The 20,078-nt window shown below is 41.2% G+C and overlaps 1 protein-coding gene across 2 annotated transcripts in view; it reads right to left on the bottom strand.

Moving 5' to 3' along the window:
* The window catches only part of khdrbs2 (KH domain containing, RNA binding, signal transduction associated 2), a 62,929-nt gene that overhangs the window by 18,508 nt on the left and 24,343 nt on the right, over window positions 1-20,078 (bottom strand). For both annotated transcript variants that reach the window (XR_013793040.1, XM_079560116.1), the window contains exons 3-5: window positions 17,830-17,946; window positions 11,827-11,973; window positions 1,771-1,895 (exon numbers count right to left, since the gene is read on the bottom strand). Coding sequence is in view for 1 of the 2 variants with exons in the window: in XM_079560116.1 (XP_079416242.1) it covers window positions 1,771-1,895; window positions 11,827-11,973; window positions 17,830-17,946 (389 nt within the window). In the remaining variant the exon portion in view is untranslated. The remainder of the gene's footprint in view (window positions 1-1,770; window positions 1,896-11,826; window positions 11,974-17,829; window positions 17,947-20,078) is intronic.

A 20,078-nucleotide genomic window follows, 5' to 3' on the forward strand; every position in this document is an offset into this window, starting at 1 on the left:
CGTGGCCTGAAAACGGCTTTGTTTTTGTGTAGTGACTGATTTTATGTGGACTTCTCCAGTCCCATGTTAACACATAGGAGAAAAGGGGCGGGCACAATTCATGGCGGTGCCCACGCGAGCCTCCGGAATAAGGTGAATATGGTAAAAGCAGACATTTATTTAAAAAAACACTGTTTTTAAAGCCTTTTAAAGAGTCAAAAATATTTTACCTCACTGGAAGTTGTGAAACCTGGTTTAAACTCAGCCCTGTGATGAATTTTGATTTGTAAATGCATTAGGAAAGTTTGAGATGAGTTTGGACCAGAAAAAAGCAATTTGAAATTTGAGTGACCCTGTTTCTTTGTACAATCAAGTATAGCTCCTTTAATGAGAGTGTAAATGGCAAATGATTTGGCCCCCAATCCATCAAATCAGACCAAAAGTGTTCCCGAAAAGCACTGGTGATATTTAGTCTCAAGACCACCAATTAATTTTCTCATAGGAGAGGTGTGGTTTACAATAGTCCATGGTTGTTTATTGGGCACTACGAATGTCTATCATTACGCGTCTGTGCGCCATTGTCCTGCCGTCCCTCCTCATTATGTGATTGGTCCCAAAATTCATGCAGAGATTTTTGCCATGGTCTCCAGGCTGCTATGCAGTTCGAAATGATTCGAGTGCACACAGCAGCATGGGTATTCTCGGGCTAGGAGAAATCTTAGAAAACATCACAATAATTGTAGTGAATTGGTTGATTTACCTATATCTATCCACGACAACTAAAATGCAAAAGTAGAAAATAGTGTGATTTTCATGAACTATAAACAAAAATATACAATTTATTCTTGCTTTAATTTGCCAATATAGACAGAAGTCAATTAGTTGCAATGTTTTGATCTCAAATCCATTTCAGTTACTAAGGACAGCTGCTCACACAGTTTGTGACTGAAGCAGCTGGAGGGCAGTGGGCTGCATAAATATTTAATAACAAATGAGCCAAATAGTTTACTTAACACTTTTCATGGGGAAGCAGTAGGTAGGGTTGAAAAATCTGCCCTGCTGCCAGTTAAAGTCTACTTTATGGTGTTCCACAATATTCATATTAAAGAGGAACTACTGATGCACTAAGATAATCATTAATCAGTGTTGGAGAGAAAATCTGAGCACAGAGACGATGGTGTCTTTAAATTTGTAAGGTCCCATGTTGATGCTGGATTTAGCTCATCTCCATGCGCTCTCCGAATTAGGCCATGCTGCTGTGCCAGGCTGTACTTGCTTATTCCTGAGAGGCCACCCAGGCTCAGGTAAAAAAAAAACTTTAAAAAGCTGCTGGAGGAAAATGGTTTTCACACCAGCAGCTCTGCCACCAATTTATTTTTCTGCACCCGCTGTTCTCTGTGTTAATATTGCTAATGCTCAAATTGCTTTAAAGTAGTCTGAAAATGAGTTCTTTAAAATAAAATTCTCCTATTTCTTCTTTAGCGTCATGGGTTCTGACCTCGTCTCTTTGCTGAATTTCTCTCCCTACACCCTTTCATTAATGCTCTATATTAAAAAAAAACCTGAAGAAAAAAACTACAAAACAAACAAAATGAACAACAGGAAAAATGTTATTGTCAAACCTCAATCTCACGATGCTGAGTCCGGCTCAGAGCCTCGCGTGTGTGCAGCAATCAAACCCTTTGGCCATAGTGCTGCACTGATGTTGATAGTACTCGACAATGTAACTTTTTTTTTTACAACAACTCCTTAAGCCTTACAGACAGACTTCAGTTCTTGTCGGTGGTTTACCTGTTCGCCGCTGTCGCTGCTGCCCGTGTGCCTCTGCTTTGTGCGCTCCTCCCTCTGTTCTCCTCCGAGCCGTTCAGGAGGGACAGCTCCCTCAGCTGCTCCTGTCTGATCTCGTCATTGTAGTCCTGTGGGAAACAAACACCGCAGACCGTGCCATAAGAACCGCACAGAAACATTTGTCTCCAAACAGAACAGATGCTCCAGCAGCAGCAAATGCCATCAAATGAGAATTATCTCCACTCACACAGAGGCACACAGCTTACTATGATGCAGACTGTGCCAAAGGGTGAGGAGACCGTACAGCAGGTGAGACAAAGAGCTGGAAGATCTCCAGATGCAGCTATGGGCCTACGGCCGTGCACTGTGGACAACAGTAGTTAGTTAAGAGGCAATTTAGAGAAATTAATTTGTTGAATATATGCATACATACATTGCATTTATTCATATGCCTCTATTTAGGGCCTGAGGAAGCTAGAAAACCATAGTAACACATGAAGGCTGTCTGTTCGTTTGGGTTGAAACCATAACTTAATTTTAACAGACAGGTTCATTACATTAATGATCTGTTGTTATTTTCAATTGGCTCCTAAAAAACAGATGCTGTCCAACCACAACATCAATACATCTACTATATAATAATCGTCACTTAGACCTAGGGCATCTAATAAAAGTTTAAGATTAACTATAAAACATTTATATTGTCCCTGCCAAGACTAACGATTACAGTCACTTTGAACCAGTTTACAATACAACACAATAGAGAACATCGCTCACATCCACCATAAAGCATGATATGGATCATTACACTGCAGATAAGCAGTGGACAGAGCAGTGTTCGTTATCTTGTCTCTGCAGACAGATAAACAGGCTTATTTCTTAGAGACTCTCATGGGAGCCAAAAGACAAGTGCCTCTACTATCAACAATGTTGGGGAGGCAGCAACCTATTTCTCAACTGTCTCTACTCTGGACAGCTCTATTTTTTCAGATTTATATTTGGCCTTAGTGAGTGTGACTTTGCTGGTTGTTTCGCAGAGATAGGGGAGAAGGGGAGCTCACCTCACTCGAGTACAAATAATAGGGCTTACCTTATTGTAATTATCACCTAATATGGATGTTTTGGTCAATGAGTGGAGGTCCAGAGCATGGCATACAAATACTAGCATTGATTAAAATGACCATTTAAAATGAATAAATAAAATGAATGTTTTTTTACTCATAAATTGTCCGTGAGAATAAATACTACGCTGACAGAAAAGACAAAGGCAGAGAGGGATATTGTACATCCAATTACACAATGGAGATAATTTTTTTCACTCAAACTTGGCTGTAAATACTGTTTAAGTGGTGCTAGCCTGCAGTTAGCTTTGCCATCAGCCTGTTAGCTTCTTCTTCGCGATTCCATTAGTGTGTATTGGTGGCTCCGGGTCGGAGCAGGGAAAGCTGCAAGCATGGTTTTCTGGCCAGAGACACCAGGGGGAGATGAAAGACCCCCCAATCATCCCATCAACACTTGTATTACCCACAGAGGGACTACAAAAAGAATGTATTATGGTAAACAAGTTACTTTGTACTGCTATAACCATGTTTGACTATTTTGATGTCAGGGGTTGTCACCATTTCCTTTCAGCAATTTTTTTAAGTGATTATTCCAGATGTTTCCACGACTCTCTTATGACATGCAGTAAGTTTAGTGAGCTTTTGTATTTTCAGCAAATCGAAGAGAAAAGTACCAGATCACGGTGAGAGAATTAGATGTTTTCGGATATTATTTCTCCTCAATTCTGTTCATTTTGAGCTCTTTCTAATTGTGAAGTTCCACATGAGGAACCAAGCCGGCTGCTGTCCTATCATCTCGCCGTCACATTCATGGAGCAGCGGATGCCACATAGGGGAGGAGTATGATGAGCAGATTTTGATGCACATTTCGACAGCCTCGTGTCATAAGAGAGAAAAATCGGCTCATTTTCTCAACATAGTATGACAGCGGCTGCACATGTGCTTCTCTGTTTAATAAATGAGAGCGAGCTACAGCATTCTGTCGAGCGGAGGAAGACGCAGCAGAGATTTTATTGGGGAAATCTGGTGGCAGCTTATCCCAGAACAGCACACGCAGAGGTGGGGTATTGATAGTGGAGTTAACAGAGGCACACAGATAATGCCCCTCTGAGGATTCTTTTCCTCTGTTTGTGTAACGGGATAGAAGGTGATCATGTGTGACCTGCTGTACATAAAGGTGACTCTTCAACAGCTAATGTTTGGTTACAGGGGTTGATATCACAGAAGGTTCGCAAAGGTTTCTCTTGTGTTAGGTTCTCTCCTGACACTATCGAATAATTAGATTCAGATGAAATGTATTCAGACATTTAAACATTTTCCATGTAAAGAGAGGAAAAAAATATTCATTAAGTCTGAAATGGAATAGGCAGAAGCTAAAGTGTATCTTACAAACAGAAACAGATGCCAATGTCTTATGGAGTTCTACAGTTCTTCTTTTCAGCTCTTCACATTTAAAAAAAAAAAGTTGATCATCAGATCAGATCATCATATTATTTTGCATGGTTAGATTTACAAAGTTAGTCTTGTGAACCACATACATGTAGCCTTAAGGTTGCCTTTGTAGACTCCGAGGTACACATTAACAAGGATTAATTTTTACCAACCTTAAATATAATTTTTAGCTTCCCTTATAATGGCTCCAAGGTAAACTCCTCCATAGAAAATGTATTTAGGACATTAAACGTCCTAAATCCTATTGTTTATGCACTTCAGCTTCACAGCATGCAATACTAAAATGTTTTATGTAGACAATTCCTGCCTGAATGATGCGATTGTCCTTCAGACCATATGATCCAAGTGAGCCCTGAAGTGCTACATCTGTAGCAGCTGTTCTTACATATTCATAAATGCATTCACCTTCTGCCCATTACACAAATACTTTTGACATGTCTTGTTCAAATATGATAAATGTTGAGAAAAGTTGATGCTTTTATCCTACAAACATTCGGCAAGATTGTATGACTTGAGACAATAAAGACAATATTAATTTAAAAGAGCTTGACTTTAGAAATCTGAACAACGAAAAGAGAAGACTAAATCAAAACAAAGACCTTCAAAATCAATAGGCACAGCACAAATACCAAGACCACAACTGACTGCAAACAAGCTGAGTGCCATTTAGGTGTTGCACTAAAGACAATAATGCCACTTTAGAAATGATCGAGCAGAGCTATTACTTATCCAATAGGGCAGGGTAGGCAAGTTTGCTTGGGCCTACCTTATTTCCAGTCAAAATGTTTGGAGTGGGCTTGCTGTGAACTTTCTCCAAATACAGGTCTTATACAGAATATATGGTATAAGTCTTATACAGAATATATGGTAGTTTGGGGGTCCTCAAACTCAGGACATTTTTAAAGTAGTATTTCTGGTTATACAGTTATTAAATACAGTTATTTGTGTTTTTGAGGCTCAGTATTTGTTTGAAAACACGGGTTTATCATAATAGCTTAATGGTATATAATTGACCTCTTCTCTAATGTATAGCACAGCTTTACTACAGTATTAGATCACCGGCAGACAATAAAACAAGTACGATGGATAAAAACTGCAATTCTCAACAATAATATCACACATTAAGAGCTCACAAAGCCATTTCCTCCCAGCACTTTCCCTGTGATTGCTGGCTCTGCTGGATGTGCCCATTAGACACACAGTGCTGCATTAAAACAAGGCTCACAGCAGGACTCTTGGCCTGTGGAGCCAGAGGCAGCAGCATCTGTCACCATGGATACTGACAGATGCCTGGTGTGTTTATGGTGCGCCATTTCTCAGTAAATCCATAGCGTTATGAAGAGGTAAGGTGAGGTATTTCAAGGCTTTTTCTGAGGATAGAATATACATCAATATATACAGCAGACGGTTAAAATTGTATTTCTATACTTGAGTTCAGCGTGTTGCTCAATTTTTGTGTAATAATAAAGAATTCTGATTATATGTTCACCCCACATTCCCACATGGTCGACAAAGCATTTCCTTTGAAAATAGGAGGTGGTTTTCTGCCTACTGAGCAAGACTTTTCTCATAGCACAAAAGGTCAAACACATTTCTCTGTACTGGCCATTTTGACAACAGCTTTAATTGTACATCATTCAGTAACTTATAGCCCTGTCCTCTGATGAGAAAACACGCGGCTGTGAGTAAAAGAAGTTGGACTCTTCAGCAGCGCTCCTCTATTAGCCCTGTCACATTTGCAAACCTTGATTAATATTTACAGCTTAGGCTCAGCAAGAGTACACAACACGCACATTAATTATTGCTTAGTTCTCCGGGCTCTAAGTTGCTGGAGTCGTCCAAGTTGCTCCGTACTGCACTTTAATTGCTGAATATATTAGGCCTCACTTTGTAACGGAGGGCCTGTGGAGTGAGCAAGTATAGAAGCATGGAGAAATGTTCCCTCACTGATCTTCAGCTTTTATGTTAACAACCTGCTCATATTTGTGCATGAAATGATCAAGAAAGATTTACTTTGCTTTATTATTAATATGGTTAAAATATAATAAGAATCTATATTCTGAGAAGAAAGGAATAGACAGAATCTGGTGAAAATTTGTTAAAACTTAACAAATATGGTTGTGCCTCCCTCGAACACTTTACGGCATTGGCCACACCCCAGTCAAATGACCATGTGTCAATAAAGACGTTAGTCAGATAAAAACCTTGTGTGGCATATATATTAAACTATAGAAATAAACTAGAATTATTATTTACAACTTGTTGGAAGTGGAACTGATTCAGGAGCAAAACTCTTGATATACTGGTCAATCTTCGCTCCTACTCACCCCTAGTGTCATGAGATTTGGGTAAATGGAGGACAAGATCGCGGTTACAGGTGGCTGAAAATCGTTTCCTTCACAGGGTGGCACCCTTCCAGATAGGATGAGGAGCTCAGTCACCCGGGAGGAGCTTGGAGTAGAGCCGCTATTCCTTCACGCCGAGAGGAACAAGCTGGGGTGGCTCAGGCATCTGTTTTGGAGGCCTCCTAGTCGTCTCCCTCCGGGGGAATGTCCGGGAAAGGCACCATTGGGAAGAGGCCACAGGGAAGACCAGGATACGCTGGAGGGACTACAGTGCCTCTCGAAAGTATTCATACACCTTAAACTTTTTCACATTTTGTCATGTTTACAACCCTAAACATAAAGATTTTATTTTTATTTTTTTTACTGGACGTTCACACACAAGTAACCGACAACTGTGAAGTGAAAGTAAAATGATACATGATTCTGTCATTTTTCATAAAATAGAAAAGTGAAAAGTGGGGCGTGCATAAGTATTCATACAGCATGAATGAATACTTTGTGGAACCCCCTTTTACTGCAATAACAGCAGAAAGTCTTTTGGGGTTTGACTCTACAAGATTTGCACATGAACAGACATTTAAGCCCATTCCTCTTTACAAAACAACTCAAGCTCTGTCACATCAGAAGGAGAGCGTTTGTGAACAGCAGTTTTCAGATTATTCCACAGATTTTCAATAGGATTTAGGTCAGGACTTTGACTGGGCCATTCTAACACATTAATATGTTTTTATTAAACCATTCCATTGTAGATTTAGCTTTATGTTTAGGGTCATTGTCCTGCTGGAAGGTGAATCTCCGTCCCAGCCTCAGTTCTCTTGCTGACTCCAGCAGGTTTTCCTCTAAAGTGTCCCTGTATTTGGCTCCATCCATGTTCCCAACTATTCTTACAATCTTCCCAGTCCCCGCTGAGGAAAAGCAGCCCCACAGCATGATGCTCCCCCCCGTATATTTGACACTGGGGATGGTGCACTCAGGACGATGAGCAGTGTTAGGTTTGCTCCATACATAACGTTTTGCATTTGGGCCAATAAGTTCAATTTTGTCTCATCTAACCAAAGCTCCTTCTTCCACATGGAGCTGTGTCCTCCATATGACTTCTAGCAAACTTCAAACGGGATTTCTTATGGCCTTCTTTCAATAATGGCTTTCTTCTTGCCACTCGTCCATGAAGGCCAGATTTGTGGAGATACGACTTATAGTTGTCCCATGTACGGATTCCCCCAGCTCAGCGGCAGGACTTCACTTCAACTCCTCCAGAGTTATCTTGGGGCACTTGGTTGTATTTCTGACCAGTGCTCTCCTTGTTCGGTCTGTTAGTTTAGGTGAACGACCGTGTCTTGGTAAGTCTGCAGTGGTGCTATACTCTTTCCATTTCTGAATGATGGATTGAACAGTTGCTCTGGGAGATGTTTAAATCTTGGGAAATCTTCGTATAACTTAATGCTGCTTTAAACTTCTACAGAACTTTATCCCTGACCTCTCTGGTGCTCCTTAGCCTTCATGATGTTGTTTAGTGACCAATACACTCCGACCATAGCTCTGAGGGCCTAAAAGAACAGCTGAAATTATACTGAGAGTCGATTACACACAGGTGGCCTCTATTTAACCATTAGGCCAAGGAGTGAACATTCTGGAGTCATGAGGAATGTTATAAAGGCAATTTAATGCACTCAGAAAATGCTGTATGAATACTTATGCACGCCCCACTTTTCACTTTTCTATTTTTTGAAAAATAACGGAATCATGTATTATTTTGCTTTCACTTCACAGTTGTCGGTTACTTGTGTGTGAACGTTCGGTAAAAAAATCAAAATCAAATCTTTATGTTTAGGGTTGTAAACATGACAAAATGTACAAAAGTCCAAGGTGTATGAATACTTTCGAGAGGCACTGTATGTCAATGAGCTGGCCTGGTGTCGCCTCAAGATCCCCCCAGAACAGCTGAAGGAAGTGTGTGTGGATCGGGAAGTCAGAAAATGGATGCATAGTAGTTCTATCATGTGACCTCTTATTACAGGGGTTAGAAAACTGGGTGGGAATCTCCGGTTCTGGACTAAACTGGTCCTGTGTCAGGGCAGGAAGTACTTTTGCTGAAATTGGTAACTGTGTGGACCAAATGGTCCTGACCTGTGGGGTTCCACCGGGAATCTCTCCTGTTCAAGCTTCCATTGGTTCAGCTAATACATAGCAATGATGTGTCCTTTCACAGCTATGCAGATGACACGTGTCAATGACGACAGGTCAACATGAGCATTAGATTCACCCTGTCACCGCACTGATCAGATCATCACAGAGGCTTTGTTTCAGACTATATTCTGACTGTGCTCGAATGCTGCAGAAAACAGCTCTTTTTAGCAGTGCATACGACGAAGATGAAAGTATTATATCTGCACTCTTTGCCTTTCATTTCATAAACTATATGTTTATGGACAGATTTTATCTGCCTCCTTGTCATTTTATTTAGCTGTAAAGCAGTTCAAATGACCTTGTATACAAATTGTGCAAGTATTTACTTGCATTGCTACTGTACACTGATAGTGGTAGTCGTTCTCACCCCTGAGGTACACATACAACTGAATTCCTGATGCCCTCCAACCCAAAACTTGCAACGTTTCATTTACTCCCAAAAATACACAAAAATCTTCATTCGCCCCCGGGCAGACCCATAATCAATGGGATAGACACGATCACAGAACCGGCTTCCAAATTCATTGATCACATCATCAAGCCACTCACCATGTCGTTGGATGCCTATCTACAAGACACCACACATGTGCTTAATCATCTCCAAAATCTAGGCAATGCTCACAATGCACTCCTTGTCACTATGGACATAACTTCCCTCTATACAAATATTGAACACAGTGAAGGCTTGGATGCTCTTGAACATTTCTTACAGAAGAGGGAGGACCTGTCACTACCTACTGAATTTGTCCTAAATCTCACAAAATGGACTCTTACTAACAATATATTCCTTTTCCAGGACCAACTATACAAACAAATCAAAGGCACTGCCATGGGAGCCGCATATGCCCCGAACTATGCCGGGCTATTCCTAGGGCTCTGGGAAAACCGGTATGTATTCAGTACAGAAAATCCATTCAAACCCTTCATCAAGTACTACGGACGGTATATTGATGACCTTTTTTTCATATTTACAGGATCGGAGGAACAGCTACTACGCTTCCACAATTTTTTAAACAACACCAACCCCAACATCAAACTTAGCCTCGAGTACAGTGCCAGCAAAATAAACTTCTTGGATCTCAACATAGTTCTTGATGAACACGGACTAATTCACACGTCGATTTACAGAAAAACTACAGACAGAAACACTATTCTGAGGGCGGACAGCTTCCACCCACAGAACCTAATCAAAAACATTCCATATGGACAATTTCAAAGACTCAAACGTATTTGCAACTCTGAAACCGAGTTCGAAAACCAAGCTGTGGAGATGTACGATAGATTCGCCTCCAGGGGCTACAACAGACCAACACTCAACACGGCCTTATCCAAAGCAAGAGACCTTGATCGCCCCAGCCTTCTCAACAGAACACATCGGCCTCAACTACGGAAAAACAGGATTTTCTGTCCTATACAATATAGTACCATGGCCCACACAATCAAAAGGATAATCTATAAAAACTGGAGCATACTTTCATGCGATCGCACTCTGGGCCCAGCCTTTGCTAATCCTCCTTTGTTCTCCTTCAAACGGCCTCCAACTTTAAGGGACAAACTAGTACGGAACTACACACCTGCCAACAAGCCCACAACCTTTCTAAAAAAGCCTACAGGTACTTTCAGATGTGGCTCTTGTACTCATTGTTCACACATCAACAGAACTACCACCTTCACTAACTCTGACCTCTCTAAAACATACCACTGTCGCTCATTCGCCAACTGCAACTCCACTTATGTCGTCTACAGACTCGACTGTATGTGTGGAAGCTTCTATGTTGGACGAACCAAACGCAAACTAAAACAGAGATTCGCCGAACACAAATATGCCATCAGAACACAAAATCTAGACTATCCGATGGCTAAACACTTTAAAAACAGCGGCCATCTAAGTCTCAACAATCTCAAAGTAATGGTCCTGGAGGAGATCCCCTATGACCGGAGGGGGGGTGACAGACTCAAAAGACTCCTACAGAGAGAAACTTTCTGGATCGAGGCTCTGCAAGCCACCAGCCCCCCGGGCCTAAATGAGGAGATAGATTTCTCCCCCTTCCTTTGACATCCCTCTCCACAGCATAAATTCCTGGTTTCGCAAGTGTGACTTTTTCGGTCTGTCTCTCGGTGTTCTCCGCCTCCTGTTCTATTATGGTGTCATATGTAAGCATTAACACACTGATTGTCGTCCCCTCACTAATGCTCTTGTGAATACCTTTATGAACGATTTTTCTACACTCAGTCATTATGGAACTGTTCACATAAGTTGTTTTCTCCCGCATGTAAATGCCTTTTAATATGCCTTTCAATATGTCCTGTCCACATATGCAAGTAGCTTGTTGAATGTTTTTCGATGATCTTATGTTGCATTATTTTGCTACACCGGGTCACGTGATACCTCACGTGTGCCCTCTCGGGTATTTAACACACCTGTAAGCAATTTCACTCACAAAGATCGCCCTGATGAAGACATAGCTGTCGAAACGCGTTGGCGTTTTTTAATCTATTTTGTCCATGCACCAATAAAGGATTTTTAATTTTTGCTACTCCGGAGTGCCTCCTACCCATTTTTGACTGCCTTTGACACGCACAGCCAGTCTCTCTTCTGTCCTCGTACACATACAGTATTTAGGTCAGCACTGTAGCAACAGCTATACTTTGTTTCATCTATGGATTAGTTGATTCACCTCTGACCAGCACAGCAGCAAAGCAAAGGAAAAAATAAAAAATCAAACAAGGCTAACAGGAAGGTATTCTAAAAGCTAGAGTCAACGCACAAAAAACAAGAGCAAAGGCAGAATGAAAAGCAACAAAACAACAGTCTCTAGTCCAGCGGAAACACATAATGGGAACATCCTGGGATCAGAGCAGAGGTGAGAGGTAATGCATGGTCTGCACATTGTTGAATAACGCATCGCAGCTAGAATTGTTTGCCTCATAAAAATGAAGCCCAGTATATATTTTGTACTGCTCACATTGTGCGCACAGAGAAATGTGGAAAACAGCAGAAAAGGTGCACTCACTGGAACTAAGAACTTCTTAATCTCCTCCAGGGCGTGGCTCATGCGGGAGTAGGCCTCTCCGGGCGGGGCGAACACTTCAATTAAAACGTGGAGGTCGTTACTTAAATGGGCGTATTTGGCCTCACCACTTTTCCTCAACTCCTCCTCCTGTGAACGACAGAGACAGACACCATAAGTCTTACAACAAAAGCAAGTGCATAATTCTTGCACTTGTACAGGATTTCACCGTTGAATGCACAGCTTGTCAAGACCAGAAGATAAATTGCCATTATTAATTGAAAAGCTGGATGGTTATGCAATAACATATCATTTGTTGAGACAGACTGTGAATACAAATTTTCTAAGAGGCTCACAGTGTTTGAAATATGCCAAATCCAAAGCTAACAGAGCTCACATCTTGATAAAGTTTTGGCGCTGAAAAGTCTGTCTCGTAGGTCAGATAAACAACCTCCAACCACACAAACAATCTGAGAGTGAGCAAACACTGCACAGGAACACCTGGGATCTGGAGGATAGAAGAACATATGGTGCTATCAAAACCAGCCTGTTGAGGGACAGAAATAAAAGGAAATACCAAGGAAGTATTTGCTGTTAAAAAATTATTTGGAGTGCATCTTCACAATATTAAAGATTATTAAAGCAATGATTTTGCATCGAATACTGTTCGAAGCTACTGCAGGCTCTTATAGTTAGATATAGCTAAAACTCTGCCCACCAATAACCCCACCAATTTCTTGTTTACAGTTAAAGGTGCATTATGCAACTTTTTATGTGAAGAAGAAGCACATTTACTTTCCATCCTGGTGGTCTCTAAGTAGGTAGGTTTTCACTGCGGATGGGTATGTATACATGGTTGCATATACAGTCCAACCAGAAAACCTACCAGAAACTCTGAAAACCTGAAATAAAATTGATCCTTGTCATAGATGCTGGGTCACTGAAATATGCACCTTTTTTCCACATAAAAAGTTACCTAATGCATCTTTAAACTGATTAACATAATCTTTGTTTTGGGTTGGGGTACAAACTCAGAGTTGTTTGGTCCATGTGCATTAACATAGCTCTTGTGTTCGACAATAATATAAAAAAAACATGAATGCATGATACAATGACCAAGTGCAAGGCCAATAGCTCAGTCCATCTGGTCCCAGTGTCCTTGTGCTACAGGATCACCTTTAGCCTTTGGAGACCAGTCGCACTTAATTAAAACGGTTTTGAGTGTCTCTTGCTGCCGATACATTCTTCACACGTCAAACAGCTGAGGTCACTCTCATAACGTGAGGCTAATGATCCACTCACACGTTTGTCTGATGACACGCTCTTGACAGAAGACAGCAGGAGCAGCTGCATTAATGTGCAAAGGATGTCTGCTGCAGACCTGCAAACTACATGCAATTACACTATAGCTACAGCAGTCAAGATGAACGCGGAACTCATATCTAACATCATGTTCACACACAGCTCATGAATTGTCTAGGATAGGATTTTTAAATATAAAATACTGGAGTTTGAGATAAAAGCATTTGGACACTACAATGTTGTGACTCTTTTCTATCTTTTTTCCATCAAATGACGGATTTCAAACGTTCAATGAATAACATTTTCATATACTGGTGAATCATTTAAGGCTCTCTAGATTATGATATAGTATTTACTTGTTCTACTCTTACATGCACCTGTCCAGGGTGAGTAATACTCTTCATAGACAGTCGTTGGACATGAGTAGGTGGAGGAGATGTTGCCATGGTGAAGCGGATGAGCCGACTTTTCAGATGCGAAATGTGTTTTGGCTGGTGATGTGGCCTGGGCTCTGTCTGCAACACTTTAGCCGATGGCGGGTGTCTCCGATGGCAGCCGAGCTTTTCAGCGGTGACCTTTAGGTGCCACTCTCATCCCAGAGTCCTCCAGACCGGCTCAAACTGTACACAAAATCGATACTTCTCGCACAAAAAAACCCAGGCCTAATCTGATTATAACACGGGCAGCCTTTTGACTGGGGCGGAGAACAACACGGGGTTCTCTACATGCGACACAGGGGTGAGGTAAACACTGCTAGCCAGAGAGGCAAGGGAATATGGGCACATTTTCAAACATTTAACTCGTATTCGGTTGATCCTACTGATGTAATGCATCAAAGGGGAGAGCTACAGAGAGGAATTTAACCTGATAATATTAAAGATGACTGCCTGTTTCCCCAAACCACCAAAAGTAAGAAATTAAATATACAGTAGATTGATCATTTAAACCTACATAAATCCACCGTCAATTGGTAGTGGTTGTCATTTAATTTACTGTCCTTTTAAGATAAGGTAGACGAGTATACAAACATATCAAATGCCACACTGATGTTACTGCATTGTACAGCTCGGCTCACTTCTGCCAGTGCACATTTAAGCGCTTCTTATTCAGCTCCACACTTTCAACATAAATTAACACAGCACATGAGCAAACAGAAGTGACTGTGGATCAGGGCCAGTGTTTTTAAATGAACTACTGCCTCAGCCATGGCACAACTCAAGTTATGAACCGCAGTGCCATTGACTGTACAGTCCTTGAAACAGAACTAAGAGCATTTTACAAAACCAGCTGCAGAGCCACCGACCAGGGCCCCTGCTTTTATATTTCCACGTTTCAATTAGCCATCATTAGTTTGTATCATTTAGTTTCATTTCATTTCCCCATGAACTGTCTACTCATCCAAGGAGCTGTTCAGGCACAGAGAGAAAGACTTGATGCAGAGGATTTAGACCAATGATGTTCTATAGTATGGCACACAAAGAGATCCCTCACGCTGTTGCTAAGGCTGTGAAATTAGTCGAAATCGCAATCTCAACTTTTGTCAATCTCAATTATCGTCATAGGGTTTTTTAATTGTCTGGTCTGCAGCCAATAACTGCCAGGAACAGCACCTGGTGTGAAGTTTAAAGGAGAGAATGAAAGCTTTGTGTGTGTTAAATGAGGAAATCACTCAGCTTTTATTTATCTAAAAGGTCCGTCTCGTCAGTGTTCATAAATCGTGAAACTAAAAGCTACCCATACTTAGTTTTGAGATAAAGACTTGGAATAATAATTTAAAAAAAAGATTGTGTAAAATGAGGTGGGAAAAGTTTTAATTATCATTTATCTTTTCATGCCAAGCCCTAACACATACCTGCAGCCATCATTCATCGCCTCATCAACGGCAGCCTTTAGCAATCATCCAATCCCGGCCCCAGCTCAAGCCGCACCTTCGCGTCAGCCAATCACTGCAACTGCTTATTCCTGCTTCACCCATTCGTCACCCAGGATCCCCTTCTTAAGCTGATCAATCACTCAGCCGTTTCTCAGCCGTGCTGCGACCCTCCTCCACCCCTCCTCCGCCTGGCCTCTCCTCGAGTCCGCTTGTCGTCAACTGGCCGCCCCGGGTCTCATCAACCACCACCAGTGTTTGGGCTCCGGGAAGATTCTGGCTGTTGTCCATCAACGCCATGTATTCCATATCATTACTCAATCTTCCACCGGGGTCTGAGCCCAAATCATGATTCACGTTCAATAAAACTTTCCTAACTCATTCTGTCTCTGTGAGTCTTTTCAGGTTGAAATGCTATATATATAATGCCTATAAACATTTCAGCCCCTTGTGTATTTCAATTGTGGTTTATTTGAGATTGTGGCTTAAAGCAGAACTAAGTAACTCATGCGCCTAGAGGCCATAAGCGCCACTGCAGGTGTCGTAGCATGTTGCGTGTTTTTTTTTACTCATTAATTGTCCGTGAGAGTAAATACTACACTGACAGAAAAGGCAAAGGGAGAGAGGGATTTTACATCCAATTACACAATGGAGATCATTTTTTCACTCAAACTTGGCTGTAAATAATGCTAAAGTGGCGCAAGCCCGCAGTTTTCCCGTTAGCCTGTTAGCTTCTTCTTCGTAATTCTATTAAGCTGTACTGGGGCCTCCCACCTGGTGCAGGAAAGTGTGGTTTTCTGGCCAGAGACACCAGGGGGAGATGAAAGACCTCCAATCATCCCATCAACACTTGCATTACACCCAGAGGGGCTACGAAAAGGATTTATTAAGGTAAACAAGTTACTTAGTACTGCTTTAAAATGCACTCCCATTTTCCTGCTGAAACATGAACTTGAGGACAGATACACTATACTGTTTGCCCCTGTGTAGTATGTGATTTTTCTTTTTTTATTTATTTGATAGAGACTGACATGAGACACATAATAGCATGTTAAAGAGCCAGCCTGACCATGGGCTATTTTCCATCACAAACACTCATACATAGCAACTAGAGGCAGAGGGAGGTAAAGTGTTAAACCCAAACACACAGCAGCCCTATCCCCCGATCCTTTAGGTTAGTGGACTGGTAATAATGCTTCGTCTTTTCACTGCATGTCATTTACTTGGCTCTCGATGAACTAAAAACAAATCTTGAATTTCACCGCAGTTGAGGTATATAAGCCCATAGATCTCTTGTCATATTGTGATGTCTGAATCAGAGAATACAGTAATAATAGCGACGCAACTCAATACTCGGATTCGCTGTTTATCCCAGACAGCGCTGCTGGCCCTCTGTGTACAAGCTCAAGATAAGTGTGGCCCCAGGAGAAACACAAGTCACCACGATAAATGACTCGGGCAAAGAGATTCATTATGTTGCATCCGTAATTGACTATTACAGAAAGCACTATTAAGAAGCACACTCCAAGCCATTTCTATTCTCTCCTGGTGTGTATCTGTTACTGGGCTAAAATTTTAAGAAAAAGCTATGCACAAATAAAGGCATGCAATTGCAACCTGACCTCGCGCTGGCAAGGCTGTAGACAGTTTGATGGCCGATTGAAGGCTTTGTACAAAAAATACATTTGCCTCAGTACACAGCGCTTTGGGTAGGTTAAGTTAGTGTAATTGTGCTATACAAAAAGAAAGCACAAGTCACTTCTAAGTGCTTCACAGTTGCATAAAGTTACAAGAAATCAATCCATAAAATCCATAAAAATGAGTTAATTACAGTAAAAAAACAAGTGCATGGTCAAAAGTCGAATGCATGGGTAAAAAAAAACTGTTTTCAGCCTGGATTTGAACATTGTTAGAGTTGAGGCCTGTCTCACTTCCTCATGAAAACTGTTCAGTGAAAACTGAAATGCAGCCTCACCGTGTTTAGCCCTGACTCTGGGAACCACCAGGAGACCTGTCCCTGAAGTTCTCAGGGCGTGAGATGGTTCATACGGCTCTAACATGTACTTTGGTGCTTAACCATGAAAAGACTCGTATACAAGCAGAGCTGTTTTAAATTCTATTCTCTTAGAGACAGGAAGCCAGTGCAGAGACCGGAGCACTGGACTAATATGGTCCTGGTTCTTGTCAGGACTCGAGCTGCAGTGGATGTACTGCAGCTGTCTAACAGTGAGCAGCTGTTACAGTCGTCTTACCTGCTGGAGACAAATGCATGGATAAGTCTCTCTCAGTCTGGTTTAGACACCATTCCTCTGATCTTAGCAATGTTTTTCAGATGGTAAAAAGCTGCTGATGTTATTGCTTTAACCTTACATATTTCCTCTTATTATTTGTAAACAAAACAAAGGATCAGGTTCAGGGTCTTAAAGTGAAAAGATCTTTCCATGGAAAATCCACTCACGATAAGAGTGTGCACCTTTGCCAAGCGATTTGTTGCATCCTGCAATTGAAAAGTATATTTCTGGATTCAAATGTATTGTATTGCTTCTATATTATATTTCAATATGAAACCAATCATTGTTAGAAGAATCTATACCCAAACCCAAATTAATCATTTTGTCCAATCCTAATGCAAAAAATATCCTTCATTCACCACTAACAAGCAGCACAGTAGACTGTATGTCAAGAGAGGCTACAACTTTGGCCTTATTTATCTCAGTTAGGACTCCGCTCTCCTGGTAATACTCCACACGCTGCCAGAATTTCAAGCAGCGAGTTTCTGTAAATATTTTGATTCAATAACTGTCTGGAAGCAAGATATATCTGAGCAGCGTTACCTTTTCTTTATCCCTCATGGACCCTTTTCCGAGGATGGACATCTTCACTCCCGTCTCCTCTTGCAATCGTTTCATGGAATTTCCCCGTGGTCCTAGAAGCTTCCCGACAAAATTAAACTGTAACACAGAGAGGGGAAAAAAAATCTGAAAACCCAGCAATGCCTCGGAAAAGTTCATAATGTGATTTACTGCACAAATGTAGACAAGAGAGAGAATAATGCAATATCAATAGTATAGACAACAAGACTGAAATGTAGCGAAATTAGTCAAATTCAGTCCGATATTGTGGATATTGTGTCGCCGTATACTGCAAAAACGATATTTTCCTAATGTGCAATGCCGCCTAAGACAAGAAAAAATGCGATCTTTTTTTGACGTGTGCATTCGTTGTACTCCCACATTGTGTTCATACATCATGTGAGGAAAAGCTGAAAGCCCACAGCGATAAATCAGTGTAATTGTTCTTGCTGTGTGGCACATTGTAGGTGAAGGGGAGTCTCATCCCTGGCCCAGCATAAAATATACATCCATTCTTTACCCGGCGCCTCCCGCTCGTGTATCTTACTGCTGTTTAGGGTCATCCCTGTCATGGCCACTAAAAGCAGGAACAAACCAATAACGTTTGAGAGAGCACACAGAGGTCAATGGGTGAGATAAAGACAGAAATAATGAGTTTCTACCCAGTGGGAAATTAAGTAGTACTATTCACATGACAAACTATCAGAACCAGGCCCTGGGGCTCGGACCATCATTTTCTTCTCCACCAGAAAGTCCTGATTTGGAGAAAAGGAGGATCAAGTATTTTGAGGCACAGCAGAGATTAGCGGAGATTAGAATTCCACTCACTTCTGTGAGAGAGTGTGATTAAATCATATAGTGGCACAACTGCATGGTAATTGAAACCAAATGAATGGCAATTTTATAACAATGTTTGAAAATGATCTGAGTCCAAACCCTCTGTACAATTATGAGAATAAGAATCATGTGACAAATTCCTTTATAACTCTTTGATCGAGCGACAAGCAAAAAGACGGCTTCTCCCATCCACTCATCCTGCTCTTTAAGTTTGTCTTGTTTTAGTCGATCAGTTCATCAGCGCAAACTTTTAAAAAAGGGTTGAAGAAGCATCTCCAAAACAAGTAACGACGACTGTACGAAACATTTGTTGCTTTTATGATCGTCTGAATGAAGGACGGACTTTAACCTCTTAACCCCCACCTTAACAGTGTACATTTTGTGTAAGTGCAACAGAGAAGCTACAAAGAGTGAGTAGCAAAAACATGGTACCAAAGTAACAATAACACAATAAAAGAGCCCCAAAAAGAGTGACAAAAAAGTGACAAAAACACAATAAAAAAGTGACAAAAATGCAACAAAGAAATAACAAAAGAGAGATAAGCATGTGCCGGAAAAGCAACAATAACCTAATAAGAAAGTGACAAAAGAATGACCAAAAGGTTGATGTCACAAAAATGTGACAGCAACAACACAGAAAAAAAAGTTTTCAGTTTTGAAGGCCTTAGCTTTCAAATATGGCGTCATAATGGCAGAGAGGCTGTAAGTTCTCTGGTCAGCTTTTAAGATCCAGATAATGCCGAACTGGAGTAAATGCACTCGCTTAAAGCAGTCCTAAGAATCTCATGCCCCTAGAGGCCATAAGCTCTACTGCAGGTGTCGTAGCATGTTGCGTTTTTTAATAATTATCCGTGAGAGTAAATACTACACTGACAGAAAAGACAAAGGGAGAGAGGGATATTGTACATCCAATTACACAATGGAGATCATTTTTTTCACTCAATTTTGGCAGAAAATAGGCTGTTTAAAGTGACACTAGCCCGCAGTTAGCTTTGCCCATTAGCCTGTTAGCTTCTTCTTCGTGATTCCATTAGTGTGTATTGCACCTCCGGGTCGGAGCAGGGAAAGTTGCAAGTGTGGTTTTCTGGCCAGAGACACCAGGGAGAGATGAAAGACCCCAGAATCATCCCTAGTAATTTTTAGACATTACTAGGGGTTAAAAAGTTATTCATTCTTTTGGGCAAAAAAACATCCAGCCAATGTGTCTGCTAAGAAATACAGAAGCACAATTCACTATTTCCACTGTGGCATCTTAAAAAGGCACTTGACCTTCAAATGTTCAGAACTAGCCGAGGAGAGCCCACCTCCGGAGCTGAACAGGTGGTCAGCCCTTCACCACAACTTAGCTTAGCCAAAATGATATTAACCTCTCTCTCCCACACTGCTGCTGCTCC

This window comes from Gobius niger, assembly GCF_951799975.1.
Source record: "Gobius niger genome assembly, chromosome: 7".
NCBI classification, from domain to species: Eukaryota; Metazoa; Chordata; class Actinopteri; order Gobiiformes; family Gobiidae; genus Gobius; species Gobius niger.